At 34.7% G+C, this 13,409-nt stretch overlaps 1 protein-coding gene across 3 annotated transcripts; it reads right to left on the reverse strand.

Moving 5' to 3' along the window:
* Positions 1 to 872: 872 nt before the first annotated feature.
* On the reverse strand, positions 873 to 11,983 carry csnk2a4 (casein kinase 2, alpha 4 polypeptide). Of its 3 annotated transcripts, XM_059537934.1 has the most exons (13): positions 11,689 to 11,983; positions 8,649 to 8,868; positions 7,361 to 7,472; positions 5,917 to 6,018; positions 5,730 to 5,780; positions 5,584 to 5,643; positions 5,084 to 5,167; positions 4,723 to 4,833; positions 4,430 to 4,531; positions 3,341 to 3,441; positions 3,109 to 3,257; positions 2,903 to 2,992; positions 873 to 1,595 (listed from the first exon to the last, which is right to left on the reverse strand). In XM_059537934.1, exons 2-13 carry the CDS (start codon positions 8,747 to 8,749, stop codon positions 1,480 to 1,482), a joined length of 1,179 nt encoding a protein of 392 aa, XP_059393917.1. In that variant the 5' UTR covers positions 8,750 to 8,868; positions 11,689 to 11,983; the 3' UTR covers positions 873 to 1,479. The 3 variants fall into 3 exon arrangements, with proteins under 3 accessions (XP_059393917.1, XP_059393918.1, XP_059393915.1); XM_059537935.1 differs by lacking the exon at positions 11,689 to 11,983 and having other exon boundaries at positions 873 to 1,624; positions 2,899 to 2,992; positions 8,649 to 9,071; XM_059537932.1 differs by lacking the exon at positions 11,689 to 11,983 and having other exon boundaries at positions 8,649 to 9,070.
* Positions 11,984 to 13,409: the final 1,426 nt, after the last annotated feature.

The raw sequence follows: 13,409 nt of genomic DNA on the forward strand, positions 1-13,409 counted from the left end.
ATGAAGCAGAAAGTTATGAAATCCCTCTGCTGACCATCAATATGGATCAATCTGTTCTCTGGATAATTTTGTTCAGTGTTTTAATGATAATGGCTATATACAGGTATTTCTGAAACTATTGAACTATGATTCACATGGTTTGGTTCACATGCATGTTTTATTTACTAGTGACAAATCTTTATGAAATCTTGAAATACTTTTGTAATTATGATTTGGAATAAGTATACATTAACACCTACCTGACTCTCATTTTATGGTTTTTGCAGTGTGTGATAAAATCAATGTGTCAGAGCACATTAAAAATTTACAATTTAAATTATTGAAAAATTGTTTAAACGATGTGTGATGAGCTGTGGAATTGCGCACAGAACAAATAAACAACGATATAGAGAAAATCTTCAATTTTTCATGTATTTTTTTCAATAAATGAAATTTCTGGAATTGATATGTACTTCTATGCAGCTCAATGAAGAAGAAAAAAATGTGCACTGTAGTGGAAAAGTAGGGCACAGTGCAAAATAAAATCCCTTTCTTATTAAATACAACATGTTTATAAACACTATCATTGGTTTGCATGAATTTTAAAATAGTCAATGAAACCATTTAACATTCATATGTTGGAACTTTTTTTGCATTCAGGATATATATTTGCTCAGTTATGCGTTCCTTGGGAACTGAACTGTTTGAGCTACATGATTGCCTGCTTCAGTGCTCTAATTTATAAAGGTTCAAAGTATGATATTTAAATCTTAAAAAAAAAAATATTTCTTTATTTGCAACCCATCAGAATTGCTTGTCGAATAAAAGCTGTTGGTATATTTCCATAGCCACACTGTTAATTTTGGTTCAGTCAAATGAACTGAATACAAAGATTGGATGAGCAATGGTTCTTTATTACTGTATTATGGGTATACAGAAGTTATAGACTACTGTATTTATAAAAATAAATAAATAAAATATGCCACAGCATTGCCATTTACACGAGACGTCCACGGTGAGAGGAGCAAAAGACACTGCTGTGTGTTGAGTCAAGGCGATTGGTGTGACCTGATGTGAGCTACAGTAAACAGCACCAATAAACACTCCGAACTACGGCCACAGCTGTATAACGGCAGTATCATTTCACACTTGAGAGAGGATTTGCTTATTGACTGCTGACAGAAATACTGTGCTACTGCATGCTTCACTTGCTCCAAGAAACAGTCCATCTGTTTTCAAGTAAAGCTAAGCTGTTTAATGGCAGGACAATGTATTTAAGATCACACAGGCTTATTCTCTTTCTGTGAATAAGCTCTCAAACATATCCTGCACACTTCTGCTTAAAGTGAACATCTCATGATGAAGTGCATGCAGTTTTAGATAAACTCATGCTGCACTGCGAGGTAAACTGAAGGGTGGTGGTGCTGAGGAGCTCGATCTAACAACAGTCCCAGAGATCCTCAGCAGGTTTGGTGTGACAGGACTGACAGGTACGGTGCATCACTGAGCGGCCCCCGTGGCTGCAGGCACTGGAGTGTTTAGGCTGCTGGGGGCCATGAGAATGGGGGAGCCCGTCAGGGGCCCTAGAGCTGTGGAGGCTGGAAGCGCAGCTATTCCTGGTGAAGCAGTCAGGAAAAAGAGGAATCTTAAACACTCTAGTGACACAAACAATTCCTTGGATGTACACATTAGCTCTCCTCAACCTTGGTCATGCTTATTTGGCGTTCAAGAAACATTTCTTATTATCCGTTTTGAAAACAGCTGCTGCCTTTTACTTTTCTGGAAACCATGATGCATTTTCATTCAGGGCTCTTTGAAGAAAATGCTTGATGAATAAAGTTTAAATGCACTATGGAAACTTCTGCCAAGAGATTAAAAAAAGACAATTATCTCACAATTTAGATTTCTTTCTAGCAATTCTGAAAAAAAAAAGTCTGAAATAAGAGATACAAAGCAATTATTATTATACATTTTCATGAAGGAAAAAAACAACCAACGAGACCTAAACTCGGAACTAAAAAAAAAAAAAAAGCCAGAAGCTGTACACTCGGTAAAGTCAGAATTCTACGTTTATGTTCGCAAACTCAGAATTGCGAGAACAAAGTCAGAGTTGTGAAATAAAAAAAAAAGTTACATTCATCTTTCTTTTTCTTTACTTTTTTCCCACCTTTTTTTCATTCTGTGGCAGAAACAAACTTAATTCGAGTTGGAAAGCATTCATCAGGTACCAATGTACCAAGGCAACAGTGTTTTGATCACCTTTGAGTCATTTGATCAATTAATGCATATTTTGCTAAATAAAAGTATACATTTCTTTTAAAAACAAGCAAATAAACAAACAACTACGAAAAACCTCTCTGATTCCAAACTTCTGATCAGTCTGCTGGCAGGTCCACTTATTGGCACAAAGTTGTAAAGTACAAATACATTTGCTTATAATTTTTAATTAGAATTAAATTGTACTGTAATTCTGTTGTTCTTGGTGGAATGAACTCCCAATCTCAATTCGAACAGTCTTTACTCATTTTCAAAAAAACATTTAAAGGTTATCTTTTTTTGCCAGCACTTGACTTACCTTTTCTTGTCTATCCTATTCTTGAAAAAAAAAAAAAAATGACATTTACGTGTTCTACGTGTTCTGTGCTAGACTAATTGAGACTTGTCATGGTCCTTGTATACTGTTGTTGTTCTCTCATTGGTCTGATTGCTTCTATTATTCTCATTTGTAATTCACTTTGAATAAAAATGTCTGCCAAATGATTAAATGTAAATGTTCCTGATTCTGTGACCTGTGCTTAAAAAATGTCCCCTTATTTAAAGCATGCCAAGTTCTATGGACAGAATTGAACAAAAACGTGGATGTGTGCTTGAATCATTAATATCATTATAATGTAATTTTAAAGGAGACAAAGAGTTAGCTCACCTGTGATCATAGTGGCAGAGCTCACTGCAGTGATAGTTGTTGGCACAGTAGTTGATCCTGCGATGCGAGTCTGATCTTTCAAAACAGGGTCTAAGGCAAGGGGCAAGATTTCAGAATTAATTAAAAACACAAATAGAATCAAATGAAATTCTCTCCATAGTAATTCAATAGACCTGTCGCTAATGTAATATTTCAAATGCTATTACAGAAGTAGGGGTGCTCCATGGCCTCTCTCGCGGTCAGTCTGCTCTGATGGTCGTAACGCAACAACTTGTCCAGAAAGTCAAGAGCTTCAGGACTGACCAAGTGTTGGTTTTCACTGTGAATGAACCGCTCCCATCGCTTACGGGAATGTCTAACATGAAGTAAATGTAAATTGGCTGAAATCAAATGACAGAAGACAGTGCTAACAATGTCAGATTATTAAGGAGGGCTCACCTTCCCGGAATGTCATTAAACCGAGGCTCCAGCTCAATGTTGTATTTGTCAATGCAATCATAAAGATCTTCTGTTCCAAGAACTTTAGCTATTCTCACCAGCTTTGAAGAAATAGGAACATTGTGATCAATTCAGTCAATTCAACTCCAAAAGTAAAGACCAACAACTGCATTCATTTGTTACAGTGCTCATGTTACTATATGAGAGATACTTGAACTTACGTATTGTTATTGCTTTTATTATAATAATTAATAGGCTATTAGTAATGTAATGTGTATCAAAGACACTGTAAAAAAGACTGCATTAATAGTGGCTATAATATAATAAATAGTTAACACTGTCGAAAGCACTGCTGATTCATTTATTTTTAGTACCCAGTTAAGGCCTGTTCATGACAAGAACAATAACTATAACCATATGATTATATTAGTGTCCACACCAAAGGACAATCCTGTTCTGTTTATAATGAGCACACACTGCAGTATATATAGTTAGGTAAAGTTTTTAAAGTTAGGTGGATTCTAATTGGCTCTCAGTGTTTTTATTGTTTTACCTGGGAAAATAAAAAAATGAAAGTGATTCCTTCAAATGGTTCCTCTTTGTCATTATTCTCATGGAATTAGAAGGATTATCAAAACTTTATAATTATAGTTATTGTGGTAACACTTTACAGAACTCAAGAAAGTACTGGGTGATATAAGGTAACTACATGGTTAAGGCTAGGTTTAGGGGCAGGTTCAGGGTTAGTACTTAGTTATTACCCAGTTATTATAATTTTTTGAATACTTACAGTACGTAGTATGTACAAGCAGAACAGGACTGTAAAATAAAGTGTTATCGTTAATGTTATAGTCATTGTCCTTGGTGTTAACAGGCCTTTAGTTCTGGTTCTCTAATTAATTTCTTTGTTATTTATTATAATTTTAAAACAAACATCAAGGTTAAAGTAAGGCATTTTTCAAATGGTTAAAGTAAATAGGGATAATGTTTCATTTATGTGAGGCTTATCATCTTATAAAAGCACTGAATATTCCTTTGGTTATCAAACAACTGTTCTTTTCCATTTAACAAGTTCCTGATTATATTCACCTGGTCATAGTTATCATGTCCGTGGAAGAATGGCTCCTTCCTAAAGATCATACTGGCCAGCATACAACCAAGACTCCACATATCAAGACTGTAGTCATACATCTGGAATGACAGATTTGTTTCAGATTTCCAAAAGTTTTCACAAGTTGTATCTCCATGTTCAGAAATCTAAATCTCAAAAGGTAAATCCTCAAAAGCTAAAGACTTCTGAAGTGGCTGACTAGACATCTTAATTTAAGATGTGAAAACAACTTCAGTTGGACATGTGTATATGAACAGATGTTAGGTCTGACCTGGTAATCTATCAGTAGTTCTGGTCCTTTAAAGTAGCGAGAGGCGACTCGGATGTTGTACTCCTGTCCTGGGTGATAGAATTCAGCCAGTCCCCAGTCAATGAGACGCAACTGAAACACGACAGCATCCAACAGTCATTCAACATCGGCCTGTTTGTCTATCTGTATACATAATAATGATAAGTTTACATGCTGCAAATGTCAATGGCTTAATGAAGCTTTAAACCTCCAACATTCCATTCCTAGAACTATGCAGCATTATTTTATACTTTGTTTTCGATAATTGTTTCCAACATACTTTCATCTTAAAAATCAGTGTTGTTGTTTCTTATGTGAATATTAAGCAGTGTTGGCTGATTACCTTTCTGTGCTCATGATCAATCATGATGTTGTGTGGCTTGACATCTCTGTGCATAATTCCCATACTGTGACAGAAATCCAAAGCCTCGAGACATACAGTACACATGAGATCATATCAAAACCTCTAAAAAAGGATTTACTTGAATGACAATACAATATCTGATTTCTAATCTGATGCACTGTACATATCTAATGCGCTAGACTGAGTTTGATTTCCTTCACACTTCAAAATGTAAAATGCTAATTATAGTATGGGGGAAAGACAGGTATGTAATCTTGCTCAGTTTTCTCATTTTTACACAAATTGTAGTGTTGAATTCAACCTTTAACCAAAATGTTCTTCCTAAACTGTAAGAAAAAGGTCTAACAAACATTTATTTATTTATTGAATTCATGGGAAATATACATTTAAAGAAATGACTTGAAAGCATCATTTGTAAACGTAAGCTAGTCTCTGGTGAAGATTTATTTTTAAAAGAGTTTCAGGTACCATAATCTCACCTTCAGAATCTCATACATGTAGAAGCGAATGTCAAAGTCTGTCAGGGTCTGATACAGTTGCTGATGAAAACAAAGCAAGGATGGAGCTAATTACATAACAGGTTTTTGTTTTTGAAGTTATCAGAGATTGAGAATAAGGTTTTTACCTTAAAGTCTGTGTTGTTCACATGTTCAAAAACCAAGGCAGGTGTTCTGGACTGCAATGTGTGTACAACAACATCAACATCAAACAAAAGAAATACACTTAAGTGCTAAAATCAGTTTTTACAGTATAAATTGATTGTTGTTTTTGCATTACAAATATCACAAACAGCAAGGGTTCTGAATACTGACCACTGGGTCTTTGACGATGTCCAGGAGGGTGATGATATTCGGACCTCCGCGAAGGTTCTCAAGAATCTTTATTTCACGCTTTATCTTCTTCTTCTTCACAGGCTTAAAAAGAGAGAGTTCCTAATGATCCACAAACTATTAGATCTGTAACAACTTTTTAAATACTAGAAAGGATTACATCAAAGAAAAAAAAGAATCAAGTTAATAAGAGTAGATTATTTTTGCATCTGTGTCACCTCTTTGCACCTCTGGCTGTGTTTTTGGTTACACTTTATTTTAAGGTGTCTTTGTTAACTATACACTTAAGAATTGAGTAATTTTAATTAACTACATTTAATTACTATATGATTAGGGTTTGGCTCAGGGTTAATTGCATGTAATTATGCATATTTAATTGTTATTATAATAGAAAGTACATTTAACGTGTAACAAGGACACATTAAAATAAAGTGTTACTGTGTTTTTATATTTTTTTATCTTGAGAAGTATTTGTGTTAACAACAATATATTCTTTAAAGGCACAGATAACTCTGGACAGGTACACCAACTTGCCACATTAAAGGGATAGTTCACCCTAAAATGAAAATTCTGTCATTAATTAATCACCATCATGTCGTTCCAAACCCGTAAGACCTTCGTTCATCATCGGAACACAAATTAAGATATTTTTGATGAAATTGGAGAGCTCTCTGACCCTCCCGTAGACAGCAACGCAACTGAAATGTTCCCAGGTCCAGAAACATAGTAAATCTGTAAAACTTTTCATGTGGCATCAGTGGCTTAACTTCAGTTCTGTGATGCTACGAGAATATTTTTTGCACAAAGAAAACAAAAATAACATAATTTACTCAACCATTCCGCCATTTTAGAGAGTATTACAAAGCATATGCATGATTTCCCCTAAGCATAAACAATGCTTATTACGCAGATGAAATTCATGTGCACACTTCCCCCCTAAATGAAAACAACGCTGATTACGTCTAATACATTCTCTGGTACTCTCCAGAATAGCAGAAGAAGTAAACTCAGGGGAGAAGAATGGTGGAGTAAATTATGTTCATTTTGTTTTCTTTGCGCAAAAAAAGGTATTCTTGTAGCATCGCCAAACTTAAGTGAAGCTACTGGTGTAACATGAATGGTTTTACAGATGTGTTTACTATGTTTCTGGACCTGGGAACATTTCAGTTGCATTGCTGTCTATGGAAGGTCAGATAGCTCTCTGGTTTCAATTAAAAATATCTTAATTTGTGTTATGAAAATGAACACAGGTCTTGAGGGTTTGGAATGACATGAGGGTGAGTTATTAATGACAGAATTTTGATTTTGGGATGAACCAACCCTTTAATATTTGACAAATAAGAAAAACATGGCTTCAAATGCCTTCATTTTTATACTTGCATTGCCCCTTTCTGTTAACTACAGAATCAAGAGGAACTGGTCTTACCTTTAGTATTTTAACCACTACTTTCTCATTGTTTGTAATGTTGATTGCTTCAAACACTTCACTGTACTTTCCTCTTCCTAACTTGCGGACCAGTTGAAAATCATCTTGATTGCTGGAAAATATGTGTTAAAAGTATTTGTCAGCCTTTAGGTCATTTTTCAGCTTTTACAATCTCAATACTTCTGTCACTTTTTTAAAACTCTTCACACAGTTCTCCTTACCAACTTTTAGCTTAGCACAGCACATACAGTAATTTCACATTTAAAGTGCACAAAAATTACCAAAAGACTTTATACTCATTTCATCAACTCATTTTTTTCCCACTTCCCTCACTTTGTCATTCATAAAACACTGACCTAAAACCACAAACAGGCTGCATTATGCTTTCTGTTGTGAAATGTATTTTAAAAACAAGAATGTCACTGCAGTATATGTCAGATGGTCCATGATTGAATTGCAAACATTATAGCTAAGTGTTCTCCTTCTGTACATATGTAATTGAAGACTTAACACCTGTGTGCGTGTGCGTTTAGCTTCATCTAATTGCTTTAATATTTTTAGATTTTACTCAAATGTAGCAAATTGCTGGCTGTCTTATTCAGTTTTATATTATGTTTTGAATTTAAGTTTAACAGTAATGAAAAGAGCACGTTAATGTGCAAACTGGCCTGTAGGTTCATATAGTTTTAGTGGTAGTTGTGTCTGAGTGAGAAAAGAATTAATGTCATTTGAAAGACTAAGTCACTGAATGTATTCTACGCCAAAGCAAAGATAAATGATCCACAGTTCAGCCCATATAGACTACTGTTGTGCTCACTATGTGAGGAGTTTTGAAAGTGACCTAGTATTGAAAAAAGCATGTGATCAGCCAACAATATACAAAGTAGTCAAAAGAGCTCTTCTAAAAGCGTTAACTGCACAGTCTGTACCACATCAGTAAAAAGAGCACATTGAGAACTGCAGAAGCATTTTATCAATGAACTGAAGAGGAAAAACTAAATAAGTGTGCAGGCCCCTGCTCATCGCCTCTTTCAGCTAGAATCTGGTGACATTCCTGGAGCTTTTCCTCAAGGGTGAGAAAAAAAAAAAAAAGTAACACAAACACAACATAAAAGTAAAGAAACATGCAAATTGATTGTGTTCGCAACTTTAATGGTGTTACTACTTGAGCAAAATGTACAGTAAAATAAAAGAAGAAAGAATGCTTGTGTTTGCAATATAGACCATATATTGTATATCACATGAAAATAATATAATAGACATATTTAGTATGTATAGAGATACATACCCCCACTCAATAACATGTGATTCATAATCCCAGTATTCTCTGGGCCGTTGTGTGTTGACCTCAGTGTAGACTTTGGCGCGACTCGCCACAGGTCCTGGCATGATGCACAGTTCAGATCTGCGTTTACTGTACTGCCAATTAAAAATCAGATGAGAACAGTTTTGCAGAAAGTGCTGGCTACAGGAGAGGGGCCATAGAAGATGGAAGCGTCTCCGGATGGCTGTGGGGAAAGGTGAATAAAATGGGAAATCTGAGACACTGTCAAGAGGACTACATATAGGCTATATTTTTATGTGTGTGTGGTGAATAACTTTTGCACACACTTCATCTGCAGCAAAGCTTTGCATTCATTAGGTTGTGTTTGAACTAAAAACTTGAAACCTGACTTTAAACGGCCAGTATTATTCATTCATTATTTTTTCTCCCTCATTCTTCTGGGGAACACCAAAAAACAAAAAATAAGAATTTTTGGTTACCACTGACTTCCATTATATGGACAAAATCCACTGAGACATTTCTCAAAACTTTTTTGTTTGTTCCACAAAGAGCGAAAGTCAAACATGTTTGGAATGACATGAGGATGAATGAACGATGACAAACTGTTCATATTTTTTTTTTGGGGGGGGGGGGGGGGGGGTAAACTCTCTCTACTGTATTTGATTCAGTATAATGACATCCTACATAAGAACTACAGTACAACAGTGTTTTTTAAGAACATGTTGTCAATCCCTATAGGATATTTAAAAAAGTCTCAAGAAAATACTAGTACTTGAAAAAAGCAAAATAAAAACTCCCCCCCCTCGTTTTTCTCAGAAAAGGAAGAGGAAAAATGTATGACATCATCAGCTGTCCAGGCTATTATGGCACCGAGTCTTTGCTGAATATTCTAACAATGCAGGTTTAAGTCAGGAATAGTTGTTTTGATTTACATACATTTTACATCTATTTAACATTTAAAAGTGCCAGATACAACTGGGGTACACAAAGACCAAAGTTACATTCATATTATTTATGCTGCATAACTGCAGTATGATAGATAAAACGTTTTTTTCAGTCACATGACTTCTTCCAACTCACGCAACATATTTGCAGCCATTAGCACGGCAAATGATTCAATGCCAAAACACATCGCGACCAAGAAGAAACATCATAAATAGCACTAAATAAATATAGCACTGGTATATAAATTGTGACATGTCTATATATATGTTTGATTTGGTAGGTTCTGTGCTCATTTGGTTTCTAGCACCCGGATCACATCACGATCAATGATTCTCTGTTCATGAGTCATCTAAGAAAAATAAATTACTGTACAGGTTTTTTATTTTTACATTTCTAGGGTTTCATTTTTTCTTCTCTGAAATGGTTTCTACATAAATATGAAGATCAGGAGGATTATGAATAGGCCCTGGCTATTGAAAAGCTTGATGTTTTTCTTTCTATTTTATGTAAGCAAATTTAGTTCGGCTTAGACATGCCCTACCTCATTTGTTGCACAATTAATGCTTGAAAACAGTGAAATGTTTCATAAAATAAATAAATTTAAATTTAAATTGTGGAAGTTTTGTAGATGAGCAGATATGATGTTTAAATACACAGAATAAAATTGTTTTAAAGAATAAAATATCAAAAGAGGCAGCTGAATGAATTTGAAGGTGTTTCTGTCTCCAGTGCTGTTATATGGCAAGGACGTTTAACATTTAATCAATCACAACTTATCAATTATAGATGGCAAAATTCTGTGTACACCACTGATTAATGAGTTTGGCTACTGAAATAATTCCAGTGAGAACAACCTCTTAATACTAGTAAATTTCACATTCAGAAATGCAAGTTTACAAAAGGCAAACATCTTTTTATGGTGCTTGAAAAAGAGATTAAAATGTATGTAGATGGGATGCCAAAATCTAAAAATAGCAGAACAATTAAAACGATTAATATATGCTCTTACACATAATAATATATATAAATAATACAGTAATATAAATATTTCATATAAATAATAATAAATAATGGTGCTGACCTGTAAAGCATATTTTTCTGTATTAAAATTGCATTGTAATATCCCATGGAAATGTAAATATATGTGTAATATATATTTGTCTGTAAACTGATGTTTATGTTCCCTCTCTTTTATTTTTTCATTTATTTTATGTTTCTGTGTTCTTTGAGGCATGTGAAATGTTTTGTGATATAGTGTGATATGGCACTGTACATGCTACTCGTTGACAATAAAGCAGTTACAAAAAAAAAAAAAAAAATCTTCTTTGTGATGGAAAAGAAGCCCTTTATACCTTTGGCCAGCATTTATAACAGTGCAATAACTGTTGTGGCATCGACATGTTACTAGTAAGAACTTCCATTGAAATCCATTTCGTAAACCGCTGGTCCAGTGTCGGGTCACAAGGATGCTGAGGCCTATCCGAGCATCTCGGGCCGTGCGCAGGGTAACAACCTGGATGCACGGCTAGTCACGTTTCAATAATTAATCAATTATAAATATCGGTCATTGCTTTCAGAGTCAATTATAGAAAACTGTAAAAATTCAGTTACTTACATAGGCTATCATCAATAATTAAATAACGTTTTATTATTATTTTTTTTATAGAAACTGCATTTTATATAGGCTACAAAACATTGGAATGAACTTCATTAGAAATGCAAGTTTTTTTTTACTAAGCATTTTGACCGAGAATAAATAAATAATTTTAATTGAAATAGCCTATATTAATTATAATTCATTTCTGCAAGTGCTTAGATGTTCAACCTGCTTGGCATTATATTGTCTTTTTTTTTTTTAAGTAAGAGATATACCATGATCTATTGGTTAAAAGATATGATGAATTTACTAGCACCAAATACTCAGTGATCCTATCATGTGTTACAGCAGTGATGCAAACACACCTCTGAAAGCACAGTGTAATAAATAGGATGAGTTTTCTCCACAGAACCCATGAGGAGTGCCGGCTTCCTCATCTCAACACCAGTCTTCTTTACTACAGCTTTACACAAATGACACGGCATGCAGAGACACATTTACCTTTTCGATGGCAGCCGTGTTGAAGCTAATATTCAGCCCGTCGTGGAGATATTAATCCTTATTTCAATGGAATATTGAGTCATTTCTGTCTCAGAGACTCAACATGGCTGTTTGATAACGGCTTTGAGAGCGCACGCGCCAAACATCACACATAGGCATATACTGTCTGACTAGACTAACATTTTTTTTTTCAAACAAGCTTGGTGCTAACACCAGAAATGGTTCGATTTCAGTGGAAACACACTGTATAGCCTGAATGCAAAGTAAATCTCTTTAGATAAACCTATCTAGCAAATTCATAAATGATTCAACCGATTCATTTTTTATAGACATGGCAGAAACGTCATTGCATTTGTATGTCAAAGCCAAATGGCACCAAAAATTAACATCATGCTTCTAGGCACATTTTGACATTATAAAATACGTTGTTATATATTTAATTCAGGTAAACATTGCTCCACATTTTTGTCATTACATGAGGAGAAATGTGGCTCAATAAACCTGAATTCATTTCTCATGTGTGTCTGCTTTTATAGCCTTGAGTTTTCAAAAATTTAATTCTGTGCATGTGGTCACCTATTTAGTGCATCAAGTGATCCAATGAATGTCACCCCAAAAGGAAAATGTGCTGAAAATGTACTACATCCATGATGTAGATGTTTGTTTCTCTATCAGATTTTGAGAAATGTAGCATTACAGCTCTTCTGGGAATAAGTGCGTCAGAATGAGATACCAAACAGCTGATAAAAAACATTACAATAATCCACTGCAACACATCCTCTGCTGATCCTGATCCAGAGGCAGTTAAAAATGCCTTAATGATGAAATTTGTTTCTTATAAACGTGCAACTTTTCTCTTTAAAAGACATTAGTTGATGGACTGGAGTGGATTACTATGGTTTTTATCATTCAGACCATCTTTCTGATGGCACCCATTCACTGCAGAGTGAGTGAACTAAATTTCTCCAAATCTGTTCTCCTGAAGAAACAATCTTTTGTCTGAACATAGAGTAAAATCAGAAAACCGAGTTCACTTGTGATTATTTTTGTAAGGTGTTGTTACAGTTGTGCTTTTAAGTTTATACACCTTGCAGAACCTGCCAAATGTTACTAATCATTTCCGATAGAAATTCAATTACTAAATACTAACACAAATATTCTATTTCACAACACAGATACGGAGTCCACAGGACAAAGTAATAACAGAATTTAAACAATGAAGTAGTTAAAAAGTGTACACCCCTTTGATTCCTCATACTGTTGTAAGCTGAGTGATCAGTGGTTGTCTGTTTCGTGATTGTTCATGAGACCCTCGATTACCCTGAGCAGTTACACTGGCCATTGTTCTTTATGAAAACCCCCCTAGTCCCATTTTCATTGTTTTTCCAGCATCTTCTGCATATTTGAACCCTTTCAAACAATGACTTCAAATAACTGAAATCAAGTTTTTCCTCACAGTTGAGACTCCATTCAGTTATTCTTTTTTTTTAATCCTTGTGTAGAATATTCAAACATCTATTAAGTGAAATAGCTTATTTAAGGCAGCACACCCCCTCCCCTTCTTCTTTTACTGCCCACAACTATTCACTGAAGTTGAAGCAACATGCAGCACGTTTGTTGGCTTCTGTTAAGATTTTGCACAGCATAACTAAACAATAAGCACCTTGTTGATTTTATAAAACCTGAAGTGCAACAGATCTTAATGAACAATTGATCTAATT

The sequence above is a fragment of the Carassius carassius genome, chromosome 44 (genome assembly GCF_963082965.1).
Source record: "Carassius carassius chromosome 44, fCarCar2.1, whole genome shotgun sequence".
NCBI lineage: Eukaryota > Metazoa > Chordata > Actinopteri > Cypriniformes > Cyprinidae > Carassius > Carassius carassius.